Genomic DNA, 16,605 nt, shown 5'->3' with positions numbered 1-16,605 from the left:
AAGAAAACAAAAGACAGACCCGTTTGCCATCATTGAGCTGCTGTTCCAGTGGAGAGAGAATGAACAAAAAATAAGTAAAACATGTATTGTGTAAAACAATGGTAAATGTAATCAATAATGAAAAAGCAGAAGAGGGGAGAGAGTAAAAGCAAGTATGGGTGGGTGGAGTGAAGGGCTTCAATTTTAGATAAGGTGGTCAGAGAAAGTTTAATTTGGAAGGATAATTTGCACTGAGACCTCAATATTATTTTAAATATCCTCTCTCTGCAAATTAGTCACAAGCACTTTTTCTGAAGTGGCCATCTATTGTGACTGTGGTATGTGTTTACATCATCTGTGACAGAATACTTACTAAATTATTTGTACCATTGAATGCAGCTAAACAGAGGAGTTTTGAATAAATTGAATAGAATCACAACCAGAGCAACTACAATTTATATGACTCTCTGCCAAGGCTACTATCAATGAGAAATAATCATGAATTCATCTATGCTTCCGCATTACCTTGAGAAGATTTGCAAATTAACTCTGCTTATCTTGAGGGAGTAATTTCATTTCTTACATCATTAGTGGCATTTTGGGATTGTACTTCTATCTTCTGACTGCAGCCTATTTGTCCCAAAGAGCCACTGGCCCTGTCTCAGTATGGGGGAGATTCTAGCAATGTGAAGTGTTTCTCTGAGAAAAATTGGAATATATTTCCAGGCTTTTTCATCCAATTTCTTCCTATTCTTCATCTTAAAGAGCTTTTTGTTTAATTGTTCCATAAATAATCATGGTCACTTATTTCTTTGTCAGAATCCAGTAGGTTTTTAGCCATTTTTATTTATTTTAGGATATATATTACAATAATTTAAAAATTTTTTATGTGGAGATTGGAATGACTTTAACACCCAGTTAAAAACCCCTGTTGCAGCTAGACCAAGATGCTGTTTTTGTTTTAAATTATCAGAATATCATCTGCTGACATTAAAGTTTGGATCTTAATGCCCATACATATTTTCTTAGATCAATCTTTTCATGAAATAACTTTGTAATTTAAAATCAGCTTAATGTATCTCCTGCACGTGGATCAAAACATTTATTAATTCAGGATACCTGGTACTGTGGAAATTATCAACATAAGGTTAATAACATAAGGAGATGTTGTGGGAAGGAGATGCATGTCTAGAGCCAAAATATGATTAAAATTTGAAGAAGAAATAAGGAACAAGACAAAATTGTAAACAGAACTATAAACAGGAAAACCAGGGTACCTAGTTTCAATATAATTTTAACAATAACCACCAAGAGTTTTAATGTTACCATGTGCCAGATCCTCAGAAAGTCCTTTACATTTAATATAGTAATCATACTATGAGTCAGTTACTGGTAATAACTCAGTAACTAGCACCTCAACCAAGGTGACACAGTTATCAAGGAACAGAACAAGAATAGAATGTGAGCTCAGTCATTGATTAAGCTACTTCCTCCTTTTTTTTTTAAATTTTTTTTATTCAGTAGTCAGCACTTCCTCTGACCACAGCCGGGAAATGTTCTCTCTGATTTTTTAAAAATTAATTTATTTACTTATTTATTTTGGGCTGTGTTGGGTCTTCATTTCTGTGCGAGGACTTTCTCTAGTTGTGGCAAGTGGGGGCCACTCTTCATCGCAGTGCGCAGGCCTCTCACTATCGCGGCCTCTCTTGTTGCAGAGCACAGGCTCCAGACGCGCAGGCTCAGTAGTTGTGGCCCACGGGCTTGGTTGCTCCGCGGCATGTGGGATCCTCCCAGACCAGGGCTCGAACTCGTGTCCCCTGCATTAGCAGGCAGATTCTCAACCACTGCGCCACCAGGGAAGCCCCCTACTTCCTCCTTTATCTATAAATAGCAAAATAAGTAGAGAAGACAGCCCATTATAACTAGAGCAAAGTGCAATTATTCAAAGATTGTTAAGACAATTTTAATATTTGGGATTCATTTAGATAGGAAGAAATCTCCTTTTTATCATATCACCTGAAATCCAAGAATCCTTAGTAGATTGTGTGTGTGTGCATGAATGAATATATGAATAACTGACAAATTCTAGGAAATCTACTCAGGCTAAACTATTCTTAGCCAAAAGCTTGGGAAAGCTCTATAATAAATCACTTGCTAATACCTAAGCTGGGGGAAGAGAGCAGAGGACAATTGAAATGGAAGTATTTTTGTGATATGCACTTATCTAAATAGTACAAATATATAACTTGCAAGTAAAACTCTGCTTGTAAATACTGAAATAAAATGTAATAGTAAATTTTAATTTACTGGAAACTAATTTTTTTAAATATACCTAGTTTTTCTAATATTAAAGCACTTTGGATAGTTTCTAAATTATTCCAAAATTTTCAATAGAAAACAATTTAATGTCATCAGATATACATTTTGGGGAAAGAGTTTTTGCCCTTAGTGAGAATTTATGGTGAAAACTATTGTGTGTAGTCTAATTATTAAGTCAACAATATTTATAAATACCTGCTATGTAGCAAGTCATATATATTATTCACTAGAGATAAGAGTAAACACATTTAATATAAAACGGCCTGTGCTATGACTGAGTGAAGTACAGGTTATTATGAGAGCGAATAGGAGAGGCAATTGACCCAGATTGGAATCCACTCTGCTGATCTTCCTTCAAGTTTACTTTGTTCATTTAAGGTGACAATATAATTTATCATCCAAACCAGGACACATTTGAAGGTGAAAGAGGACTCTACTTATAATTACATGGGAAAGTAGGTGTAACATGGGCATACCAGGAGGCATGGCCTCCCTATTTCATCCCAACACTTCAGGTGGAGATCTTGCACATGTCTGTAAATGCAAAGGTGCATGTGTTCATATGCTGCTCTTATATTTTGGAAAGCTCACTTAATCCACAAATCTGGCAGGAACTTGTCTGTGCTACCTCTGTTTTTCAATCTAGAAAGCCCTGGAGATAATGTAAACTGCCAAGATTAAGTATTTTTACATTATCTTTTTAACCACAATGTATGGATTAGACATTGGGTAGTTTACTACAGAACGTTTGTGATCATTCTGGGCAAGGTAGCTGTTTCTTTGACTGTTTTGATACAGGCCAGTGATAACAGCACTAGCTTAGCTGTGAAAGCATTAAACCATCACACAGGGAAATTCCCCAAGGTCTCACCTTTGTTGAAAGATGCTTGTGTTTGGTTTGTAGGACCAGTGGTTTTGGCGAGTAAGAAACAACAGGGTGATGGATGGATACCCCATGCAAATTACTTACTTCTGGCGGGGCTTGCCTCCTAGTATCGATGCAGTTTATGAAAACAGTGATGGGAATTTTGTCTTCTTTAAAGGTAAGGAATGTTTCCCATGTCTTGCTCTGCTGTATCTTGGTCATTTTGCCCAGGGCCTTGCTGCAGATATAGAGATGAATAAGTAAAGACTGTTGAGTGAGGTTAGGTAGCTAATTCATTTTATAAAATGAACCACATATGGTGGCTACAAATATAAATGAAGTAAAATCAAAGATAAGTTTTAATTCTCTAAGTTATATTTTCTCATTTGGTATCCTCATTTGTAAGTCAAATTTAGGAGGCATTGTGATCGCTTAGAATTTTTAGATTTGACTTAAAAGCACCAGAAAAATAAATACACAAATAAGTGAATGAATGAATGAATTAAAAGTCATTTTTCTATTAACTAAGGGATTTGGGTTTTCTTTTTTTAAGAGCATTTGGAGCTGCTTGCTGTTTTTATGCAATGAAATCCATTTCACTTTTTATTTTCATATATAATCTCTTAAACTTTACTTGATTTAGTCAGTTTATGTTAAATAGTTTTCAATAAACTAAGAAATTGCTCATAAAGACAAGGAAAACTTATGAGTAGAAAAAATTCACCCAATCATTTTACCCAATAAAATTTATTATTTGTTCTTTATCTGAGTGACAAAATTCAATTGCACAAATACTAATGTCTAACATGCAAAAGTGAAATTATCTGGTAAAGTGAACTTAAGTCAAGTGACTGGTACTCCATCTTCTAAACTTACTAATATTCAAAACAATAAATCTTTAGTCTATTGGGGGGACAGGGAACACAGACTGACTGAGTTGTAGGACTGAGAGAATTGTGAAGAGAACATGATCGGAGGAAAACTAGAGTGAAGAATGAATATGATTGAATGGATTGGCCAAGAGCCTACAGGTCTGAGAATAAGCTCAAATAAGGATTGAGATTGAGGGAAAAGAAAAGGATCTTAACCAAAAAGAAAAAGGCAATTATTCTCAGGATCAAACTAGAAGAATTCATAGCAGTGATGAGAGTAATGAAAACACAGGGTTTGAGAGACACTTGTGATATTTTAAGTGAAGTCCAAACAACACATGTAAAGTGAAAGTGTATACTCAGAATTTATCTTTACAAATTATAACTTGAGAAAGAGGGGTATAGTACATTAATTATAAGAACATGATGATCCTGCATTCATTCTGCCAATTTTGAGCACTTGCTAGCTGTAAGAACTGAACAGCTACTCAGTTCCCTTTGCATCGGTTTCTCCACCTGGAAAATGGGATTAGTAGTGCTTGCCATTTTAGGATTAAAGACTAAATTAATGACTACATGTGAAGTGCTTGGTACATGCGAGCTCTCAATAAATGCCAACTATTACTGCTGCTGGTGTGATTACTATTAATATTCCTGCCCTCCTGCTATCTATAATAAGTGTATAAAGGAAGTAACCAAAAAAAAAAGCAATTATTCTCAGGATCAAGCTAGAAGAATTCATAGTAGTGAGAAGAGTAATGAAAACACAGGGTTTGAGAGACTCGTGATATTTAAGTGAAGCCCAAACCATCCATGTACTGTATCATTGTGGAAATGTACATGTACTGTACCATTGTGGACAAAGAAAGGATACATCGAAATGTTCTGAATCTTACGGGCATGATATTTGGAGAAAAATTACCCTCCCATACACTCTTCTTTGGTCCTGTGCTCGGTAGCAGCAGAAAAAAGTGAAGAATAAACCCTAGGCAGCCTATGGCTTGAGGGCTGTCCCATGGGGTCCTGTCTCATCACAGGATGAATAGTGCACTCTGACAAAACTGCCTGAGGAGAAACTGCCACAGTCATAAATCAGTGTTCCTACAGTTCTTTATTGCCTCAGGGCCTTCTCACTTTTTTCATGTTGTCTCTCCTCACTCACTCGCTCTGGAATGGCTAGCTCCGTTTCATCTTTAAACAGCTGGCATAAAAGGGACCTCCACAGAGTGCCCTCCCTGCCCACTCCATTTAAAGCAGTATCTTCCAACTTGCACAGCTCTTGTAAAAAACTGAAATTATCTACAGCATTCAAATGTAAATTTCATGAGAGATGGAGCTTGTTTATATTTTCTTGTACACCACTGTATTTTCAGTTCCCAGAACAGTGTTGGGTACATAGTAGGTGCTTAACAAACATTTTAATGAAAACAATATGGTTAAATATTAATTTGACTCAATAAGGTATTTCTTATGTCATCATGCTAACAACAGGAACAACTCTGTCTCTTGTCACATATATATTAAACTTTAAGAAAGTTTAGCTTGTTAGTGGTGTCATCATTTTTTTTTCATTCTTTCTTTTTTTTTTTTGCTGTACGTGGGCCTCTCACTGTTGTGGCCTCTCCCATTGCGGAGCACAGGCTCTGGACGCGCAGGCTCAGCAGCCATGGCTCATGGGCCCAACTGCTCCGCAGCATGTGGGATCTTCCCCAACTGGGGAACGAAACTGTGTCCCCTGCATCAGCAGGCGGACTCTCAACCACTGAGCCACCAGGGAAGCCCAGTGGTGTCTTCTTGATATATTGTCTGTATCAGGAAATGTCTAATCTTAGAACTTTGTCACTCCAAGGACCCTGCTGTGATGTTTCCTTCCTTCAGTTTACTCTCCACATTACCTTCAAATAAACCTTCTCAAAACCCAGCTATGAACATCAGCTCCCTTATTCCAAACATCATTGATTATGCAGAGGGAGCCATAAGCTCTGGTTGTTTCCAATAAGACCACTCCCTTCCCTGGTATCTATCTCATTATTGGCAGGAGAGTTAAGAGTCCTAGAACCCTGAGATTTGGGTGACACACCACTCCCTTTCCTACCCTTCTCACAATAGTCACAATCAAAACGAGTGTCTCAGCTTGCCACCATCTCTTTATGGCCTTTATCACCTTAAAGTCTAGATAATCAGATTAACTCTCACACCAAGACCATCATCCCCATCTTGCTCTATGGACCTTGAGACCACCTCATCTCTAGCAGTCCAATTTCCCTCCCTGTTTAATTTTCTACATATCATCCAGCAAACTATGTTTCACTTATTTATTGCTCATCTGTATCCCTCTCAATAGAATATCAGTTCATAAGGTCAAGGTTTTCTCTAGTTTTTTTTTTCTTTTAAATACTGTTGTACTGACAAAGGAGTAATCTCCAAAATATACAAGCAGTTCATGCAGCTCAATATCAAAAAAACAAACAATCCAATCCAAAAATGGGCAGAAGACCTAAATAGACATTTCTCCAAAGAAGATATACAGATTGCCAACGAACACATGAAAGGATACTCAACATCATTAATCATTAGAGAAATGCAAATCAAAACTACAATGAGGTATCACCTCACACCGGTCAGAATGGCCATCATCAGAAAACCTACAAAAAATAAATGTTGGAGAGGGTGTGGAGTAAAGGGAACCCTCTTGCCCTGTTGGTGGGAATGTAAATTGATACAGCCACTATGGAGAACAGTGTGGAGGTTCCTTAAAAAACTAAAAATAGAACTACCATATGACCCAGCAATGCTGCTACTGGGCATATACCCTGAGAAAACCATAATTCATAAAGAGTAATGTACCATAATATTCAAAGTAGCACTATTTACAGTAGCCAGGACATGGAAGCAACCTAAGTGTCCATCAAGAGATGAATGGATAAAGAAGATGTGGCACATATATACAATGGAATATTAGTCAGCCATAAAAAAAATGAAATTGAGTTATTTGTAGTGAGGTGGATGGACTTAGAGACTGTCATACAGAGTGAGGTAAGTCAGAAAGAGAAAAACAAATACCATAGGCTAACACATATATATGGATTCTAAAAAAAAGAAAATGGTTCAGAAGAACCTAGGGATAGGACAGGAATAAAGTACAGACATAGAGAATGGACTTGAGGACACGGGGAGGGGGAAGGGTAAGCTGGGACGAAGTTAGAGAATGGCATGGATATATATACACTACCAAATGTAAAATAGATAGCTAGTGGGAAGCAGCCACATAGCACAGGGAGATCAGCTCAGTGCTTTGTGTCCAACTAGAGGGGTAGGATAGGGAGGGTGGGAGGGAGGCACAAGAGGGAGAAGATATGGGGATATATGCATAGCTGATTCACTTTGTTATACAGTAGAAATTAACACACCATTGTAAAGCAATTTTACTACAATAAAGATGTTAAAAAATAAACAAACAAGCAAACAAATAAATAAATAACGAGCAAAGGAGGTATACAATTATAGCATATAGAGAGCTTTAGAATAAACCTTATTCTGAGTACATATTAAGTGTCACTAAACATCTGTCAACTGACGGGCAGGGAAAACAAGCCTCTTAAACTACAAAATAAACATTTTCTAAGTAAAAAATAAATAAATAAATAAATAAATAAATAAATACTGTTGTATCCCCAAGATCTTAAACCAGGAGTTGACAAACTTTTTCTGTAATGACCAGATAGGAAATATTTTAGCCTTTGAAGCCCATACCATCTCTATTACATATCTTTTTTTTTTTTAACCTTCAAAAATGTAAAAACTCTTCTTAGATCATGGGCTGTATAAAAACAGGTCGTTTGTCCTAGTTTGCTGAACTCTGTTTTAAGCAATAACTGGAATGTAGTAAACACTAAACAAATAATTATTGAATGAATGAAGAATAAAATTCAAGTCCCAATCTGTGTTTGTATTCACAGCTCTATACACATTGGTCTCAGCCTATACCAGCCATCCTGGATAACTGTTACTAATGTGTTTAAGCATTATTCTTCTCCAAGTTGTTCTTTTCTTTGGCCCTCTTTCCCTTTTTTTCTTTCTCCTTTATGTTTTTCTCTTCTAATTTGTACTATACAGCAGTACTTGTACTTAACTAGTTTAGCCTTTTATTCCTTCTGTTTACCTGATGCCCATGTTGGTACACAAAGTTATTTAATCATATATTTCCTAAATGTACTTAGTATTAGCCTTGCTTTCATCTTACATAAGAATTTGAAAGTGTGGATTTGAATATAACCATAAACTAATATTATAATTTTAGTTATAAAATATAAATACTGTCTTAGTAATATAAATAAAGCATACGTTATATTCAAGTGAACTTTAATAAATATCTTAAGAATAGGAAGCTGCTAGATACAATTAAAACTTCATATTTTGGTATAATGTGTATAATTTTTGAACTTTGGGCAAAATTGTATGTGTTTGTATGTCATATGCAGTGGGAGTTGCCAGTACACAATTATAAAAACATATATTGCTTGCCTTCTATAGATGTGATCAGTTTTATATTCTTAATAGAATTTTATTGAGTTTTGTTATGTAAAAGTATAGCATAAGGGTGGGCTCTGCTTCCAGCCAAGATGTAATAATAGGGATCAGATTTATCCTTCCACCTAAAACCACCAAAAATTGGACAAAGTATATAAAGTGATGATTTTCACGACATTGAACATCAAGAAATAAAGGCAGTGAATCTTGAGAGTTAAAAACAAAGAGAAATAAGCCCAGAAACCGCCCCAGTTTCCTGTCTTGAAAGAATTTCCAGACTGTGGCCCAACATACAGAAATCCAAGCAAAGCTCAGAAGATTCTCTCAGTTGAGGAGATAGAGCTGAGAGTCAAGTGAGAATAAGGTGGCTATAGTTCACAAGACAAAGTAATGCAGAGGAAAGAGCTGCACAGAGTGAAGACCTAGAGATTATCAAAGAAAACTCCTAAGGGATGGGAGAGAGAATTGGTCAGCATATGTGTGTAAGGATGCAACTGAAGTCTGGAGAAAGAATCTTGTGATAGATATAAAAGAAGCAATGCCTGACCCTCACATAGGGCTAACAGTATTTGTTCCTACCAGTCATGTGTTGTCCATGGGCACTGGATAGAATACTGAGAAGAGTCTTGCCTCAGTAGTGGGGAATAATTATCCCAGAAGGAGCACTATTTCAGTCCTACCTAACAAATCTTAAAACACCTGAAGTAATCAAATTGTTTCTAAGTAACAGTCCTAGAACAAAGCTCAAGAATAATTATAGGGATATAAAAATATTCACCCAACCAGGCAAAATTCACAATGTCTGACTTTCCCCATAAGATCAGGAACAAGACAGGGGTGTTCATGCTTATCAATTCAATTCAACATTTTACTGGAGGTTTTACCTAGTGTAATAAACATAAAGTAAAACTGTCAAAATGTTCACAGACAACATGACTGTCTATGTAGAAAATTGGATGCCATCAACCAATTATCTATAATTGATCAGTGAGTTTAGCAAAATTTCAAGATATAAGACCATAATACAAAAAATTAATTGTATTTCTATATGTTTTCAAGACTGTGAAGGGTCTAAGACTTTACCCTATTTGTAAGCTAGCAAGTTAGCCTGCCACACTTTCATGAATGTTGGCAGAAGACATGAGATTCCTGACTCAGAGAAAAAGAAAGACTCAAAAGCAGTAGCCATTTGTATGAGTTCCCTGAGCCCCAGTTCTCAAAGGGTGACATGAACTGGGCCTGTTAACGCCTATACTTGTAATCAGTTACGTGCAGGAGAGGAGCCACAAGCTTAGAGAAACTAAATTTTTTTTTAACATCTTTATTGGAGTATAATTGCTTTACAATGTTGTGTTAGTTTCTGATGAATAACAAAGTGAATCAGCTATATGTATACATATATCCCCATATCCCCTCCCTCTTGTGTCTCCCTCCCACCCTCCCTATCCCACCCCTCTAGGTAGTCACAAAGTACTGAGCTGATCTCCCTGTGCTATGTGGCTGCTTCCCACTAGCTATCTATTTTACATTTGGTAGAGTATATATGTCAATGCCACTCTCTCACTTCCTCAATAAGCAGTAAGCTGCTTAACCTTTCCCCAGAGGAGGCCTTTTATTTATTTAATTGAAGAGTAAACAAACCCTCCCTTTATTGTGGAGGGAGATGCTTTCTCTATAACCCAAGATTGTTGATATATAAACATCTTTGGAAATAAAGTCCAAAAGAAAGACATTATCAGTGCCTCTGCTCATGAGACATGCTGAGAAGCAAGTGACGTAGGGATAATTTTCTCCCGTCACATACTAGCAAAGAATAATCAATAATTGAAATTAAAAAAAAAAATAAAATGACATCAAAAATATCAAATATTTAGGGATCAATCCAAATAAAATGTGTATGACCTAGACACTGAAAACTACAAAAATTTGCTAAATGAAAGTGAAGAAGACAAAGGGACAAATATGCCTTATTCATGGCTTCAAGAACTTGATATTATTACAATGTCAATTCCTGCCAAATTTATCTATAGATTCAGTACAATCCCAATAAAAATCTCAGCAGGCTTTTTGGTAGTTACTGTTAAGCTGATTCTAAAATTCATATGCAAATTCAAAAGACCTAGTATAGACAAAACCTGTTTGAAAACACTACTTGATTTCAAGTCTTATTTATTTATTTTTTTTGGCCTTGCCATGCAGCTTGTGGGATCTTAGTTCCCCCACCAGGGATCAAACCTGGACCCCCTGCAGTGGGAGCTTGGATTCCTAACCACTGGACCACCAGGGAATTACCTCAGTTCTTATTTTAAAGCTACATTAATCAAGACAGTGTGTCATTGGTGTAAAGATAGAAAAACTAGATCAGTGAAACAAAATAGAGAGTCCAGAAATAGACTAAAAATATATATGAACAAGTAATTTCTGACAATAATACAGAGAAAATTTAGTGGAGAAAAGATAATTTTTCAACAAATGGTACTGAGAACATAGGATGTTCATATGCAAAAAAATAAATTCTAATCCACACCTTGTACCATATATAAAAATGAATTCTAAGTGGTCCAAAGCTAAATGTAAGACATATAACTGTAAAACAACTAGAAAAAATTAGGATAAAAGTATATGTGACTATGGCTTAAACCAAAATTTCTTATATTTAATGCCAAAATCACAATTCATAAAAGAAAATGGTAAGTTGGACATCAAAATTTTTTAAATTTACTCTTCAAAGACACTAAGAGAATAAAAAGACATGCCATTAACTAAGAGAAAATATTTGCAAACACATAGATGAAAAAGGATTTGTATCCAGAATATGTAAAGAATTCTCAAAACTCAATAAAAAGAAAGCAAGCAGCTCAAAAATAAGCAAAGGGTTTGAACAGAAACTTCAACAAGGATAATGTACAGATGCCATGTAAGCACATGAAAAGATACTAAGCAATATTAGTTATTAGGGAAATGTAAATTAAAACCACTATAAGATGCATATTTGTTAGAGTGGCTAAATTTAAAAAGACAGACCATGCCAAAGCAACCATGCCAAGCTGACAATTTCTTTAAAAGTTAAACATACAGACACCATTGCACTCAGACATTTTCCCAAGATAAATGAAAACATTTGTGCAAAGACATCTACACAAATATTCAAAGCAGACATATTTTTGTTAAACAAAAACTGAAAACTATTCATATATCCTCAATAGGTGAATAGATAAACAAACTATGGAATATTCATATAATGGAATACTACTCAGCAATAAAAAAGGATGAACTACTGATTTGTACTATAAATGAATGAAGCTCAAATAATTATGCTTAGTTAAAAACTTCAGACAAAAAAGGAGTACATGCTGTACTGTTATATTAATATAAAATTCTAGAAAGTGCAAACTAATCTATAGTGATACGAAGTACCTCAGTGGTTGCCTAAGGACAAGTGAGATAGATTGGGCAGTATGGAATACAGAGAGGCATAAGAAAACATTTCAGGATGATGAACATGTTCATTATCTTGATTATATAGATCTGCTGGATATGCTGACAGATATATACATATGTTGAAACAAATTACATATTTTAAACATGTGCTGTTTATTGCTTGTCACATCAGTTTATGTTGGAATAGTTTAAGTATTTCATAAATTTAAATATATTGGTGACCATGGGTAGTAAAATTTTATTCCTTCATTGTTCCACATCATATTAATTATGAGCATCCAAATTAATACTGTTCTGGTTCAGTCACTTACTTAAGCCCAGTGATAATCAAGCAGGGTGTCCCCAGATAGCAGAGATGCCTCATTCCCCAGCAACCTCTCTTCTTGGTTAAAGTTCTTGTGCTATTGAGAACAGTAACATGAGAAATTAACTAAATATTAATATAGAATTAATCCATTTACTGCAGATATCATATTTAAAATTATATAATCTCAATTAATTTAGATGTCACAACTTACAATGATTATATTTTCAAATAAGTGTTCGTATTGGAAATGACTATATAACATATTTTGATGTCCACATTTTGAATAATTCCATATTTTTTATTTTATATTACTTATCTATGTTCTATTTCTTGCTCTCTATTCTATTTTCCCTAGTCTTATTTTTGTTTATATTTTACTATTTTATCACATTTTTGCATAATGAAACAAGGTATAAGTAAGTAGTTAAATATCTTAAGGAATTTTCTTTTCAACCTCACATCTATAGTTATTGCTTTTGTTTTTCCTTAAGAAGCCAGTTCTTAATATCTCCCTTCACTGGTCAAGATGCTACTCAGTATAGCTGTGTATATTTGAGTGTAAGGCTGGTTGTATAAACTGCGAGCCTTTCCACTCCATGCTAGCCAGTCTCATGGTTTGGTATACGTGACACATGGTATACCTGTCGTTGTTTAGAATAATGATGTCTAAACAGACCCCCTCATTCCTCTACTTGATATTTATCAGTGAACTGAGTCAGTCTCTTCTATTTATGTTCAAAAGTTGTTTTATTTAGTGAGAAAGCCCCAGAAATAGAAAATGTATTGCCCTTCAGGGAAGTAATATGCTTTTCTCCAGCAACTTAATGTACTACACACTTTGTGCTAGTCAGCTGTCTGAATATCACTCAGGTAAATCCTGTGTAATAGAGTCATATTTTATAAGCACAATCAAGCCAGGTGTTTATATCCTCGATTACTAGTCATGTTCAGGCTGAATGGTTATGAGTTAATAATATCAAAAATCTATGTTAGAAATTGAGCTGGTGTAAAGTCCTTCAAGAGTTGGACGTAAATTTAAAAAACACCTTCAGTGTTGTCCAAATCAGTAGTAGTCAAAATTAAGTAGTTGAAAAATTGTCTCAAAAGTTGTCTCGTATTGTTGCTATCACTCAATAACTTTTAAGCAGGACTTAACCTATTTGACATTTTCGTTTCAAGAGGCAAAAATCTCTTATAGAATAGGAACCAAAATATCTGAGGCAGAAAAGAGGAGGGTAATAAAATTTGGGAATAAGAAAGGAATACAAAAGATGCATATCAAAAGAGAAGAGTTGTCTAAAATCTGTGGTACCACAAGATGACAAAAAAAGAAAACTTTTGCTTAAGAAATGGTTTATGTGACTTGCATTACTACTTTATTTCAAATGCTCATAAACTGCAATTTATTTATGCTGCTTACAAATTATCACGTTTGAAAGACTTAGGAAATGCTAATGAAGTTCATTTGAGGTAGAAATACATTGCTTCTTACATAGTAAAATGGATAATCTAAAAGATCTTTTAATATAAATATAAATAGATGAATATAGGATTACTTATTTCTGTATAGGAAATAATGGAAAATTGATGCCTAAAAAGTTACATTAAATTAAGAAATTTACATTCAGTGGCCTTGGTATACACAGTAATAGATTTATAACATGTAAACTGTGCTATTTTTTTGAATTAAAAATATTCAGAAAATTTTAATATTAATATTTTATATTGACATGAAGTGACCATCTAAACCAAGGGGCCAAACATTTAATATTTGAAAATCTCCCTTGGTATTTTACCTCTATGTATTTATAATTATTTAGAAAATCTATTGTATGATTTTCTTATGGCAGTTTTTATTTATACTTCAAACTGCAATATTTTTTCATCAATAGTGCTTCTGTGTCGAAATGTTCCTCATTTTCAAAAACTTTTGCCACATACTTTTATTTCTTGTGTTTGAGTTTGAGTTCCCTGGAAAGCAAACACTATGATAAAGTTACAGGGAGGGAAGTAAACCTGTGAAAGATAAAGAGGGAGGAAGCAGGACTGGCACAGTGTCTTGGCAAACCCAACAAGAAACTCCAGGGCAAAGATTGCCCACTAGAGAAGTCCCAGGTAGGGCAGAAATAGTCAGAATCTAGTACCTGCTGTGCTCAGTCAGGAAGCTGGAAGCTGCCTGGAAGCTGCCCAAACAGAGCATGGACCAACAAAAGGCACTCAGCTGACTGCTTGGCCTAACTATCAGATCCAAAGGCATTCAGCTGAATGGCCAGTTCTTTATTCAGGGGAGATCTAAGCCACTCACCTCAGTGTCTGCCACATTTGGATAAGTATTCAAATACTTCTCTGGATAAATTCTCTGCTTACTTGATAATAAATGCTAGTAACGAAAAGTGGCATGACCTCCAAAATTGGGTATGTATTCAAATTTCTTGAGTAACCTACCTATAAACAATATAGAAATTAAAAGGTAATCCATAATTTCTCTTTCAGATATTTCATCATTAGTGTATAGGAATGCAGGAGATTTCTGTTCTTTAATTTTGTATCCTGCTGCTTTACAAAATTCATTGATTAGCTCTAGTAGTTTCCTGGTAGTATCTTTAGGATTCTCTACGTATGGTATTATGTCATCTGCAAACAGTGACAGTTTTACTTCTTTTCCAATTTGGATTCCTTTTATCTCTTTTTCTTCTCTGATTTGATTGCTGTGGATAAAACTTCCAAAACTATGTTGAATAATACTAATGAGAGTGGGCAACCTTGTCTTGTTCCTGATCTTAGTGGAAATGTTTTAAGTTTTTCACCATTGACAACGATGTTGGCTGTGGGTTTGTCATATATGGCCTTTAAGGAAACACTCCCATTTACCATTGCAACAAAAAACCTAGGAATAAACCTACTTAAGGAGACAGAAGACTTGTATGCAGAAAACTATAAGACACTGATGAAAGAAATTAAAGATGATACAAACAGTTGGAGAAATATACTATGTTCTTGGATTGGAAGAATCAATATTGAGAAAATGACTATACTACCCAAAGCAATCTACAGGTTCAATGCAATCCATATCAAACTACCAATGACATTTTTCACAGAACTAGAACAAAAAACTTCACAATTTGTATGGAAACACAAAAAGACCCCGAAGAGCCACAGCAATCTTGAGGAAAAAAAAAAAAACAGAGCTGGAGGAATCAGGCTCCCTGACTTCAGACTCTACTACAAATTTACAGTAATCAAGACAATATGGTACTGGCACAAAAACAGAAACATAGGTCAATAGAACAGGATAGAAAGCCCAGAAATAAACCCATGCACATATGATCACCTTATCTTTGATAAAGGGGGCAAGAATATACAATGGAGAAAAGACAGCCTCTTCTATAAGTGGTGCTGGGAAAACTGTACAGCTATATGTAAAAGAATGAAATTAGAACACTCCCTAACACCATACACAAAAATAAACTCGAAATGGATTAAAGACATAAATGTAAGGCCAGACTCTGTAAAACTCTTAGAGGGAAACAAAGGCAGAACACTCTATGACATAAATCACAGCAAGATCCTTTTTGACCCACCTCCTAGGGAAATGGAAATCAAAACAAAAATAAACAAATGGGACCTAATGAAACTTAAAAGCTTTTGCACAGTAAAGGAAACCATAACCAAGATGAAAAAGACAATCCTCAGAATGGGAGAAAATATTTGCGAATGAAGCAACTGACAAAGATTGCTCTCCAAAATATACAAGCAGCACATGTAGCTCAATATCAAAAACACAAACAACCCAATCCAAAAATGGGCAGAAGACCAACATAGACATTTCTCCAAAGAAGATATAGAGATGGTCAAGAGGCACATGAAAAGATGCTCAACATCACTAATCATAATCATTAGAGAAATGCAAATCAACACTACAATGTGGTATCACCTCACACAAGTCAGAATGACATCATAAAAAAATCTACAACCAATAAATGCTGGAGAGGGTGTGGAGAAAAGGGAACCCTCCTACACTGTTGGTGGGAATGTAAATTGATACAGCCACTATGGAGAACAGTATGGAAGTTCCTTAAAAAACTAAAAATAGAACTACCATATGACCCAGGAATCCCACTACTGGGCATATACCCTGAGAAAACCATAATTCAAAAAGAGTCAGGTACCACAATGTTCATTGCAGCTCTATTTGCAGTAGCCAGGACATGGAAGCAACCTAAGTGTTCATTAAGATATGAATGGATAAAGAAGATGTGGCACATATATACAACGGAATATTACTTAGCCAT

General features: G+C 35.2%; 1 protein-coding gene across 1 annotated transcript in view; it reads left to right on the top strand.

Annotated features, from left to right (window-relative positions):
- MMP16 (matrix metallopeptidase 16) overlaps window positions 1-16,605 on the top strand; it is a 354,542-nt gene that overhangs the window by 288,682 nt on the left and 49,255 nt on the right. The window contains exon 7 of the mRNA XM_049700393.1: window positions 3,203-3,341. Within this exon, the coding sequence (XP_049556350.1) occupies window positions 3,203-3,341 (139 nt within the window). The remainder of the gene's footprint in view (window positions 1-3,202; window positions 3,342-16,605) is intronic.

The sequence above is a fragment of the Orcinus orca genome, chromosome 17 (genome assembly GCF_937001465.1).
Source record: "Orcinus orca chromosome 17, mOrcOrc1.1, whole genome shotgun sequence".
Lineage (NCBI taxonomy): Eukaryota > Metazoa > Chordata > Mammalia > Artiodactyla > Delphinidae > Orcinus > Orcinus orca.
This window is presented reverse-complemented; position numbering and strand designations above follow the sequence as displayed.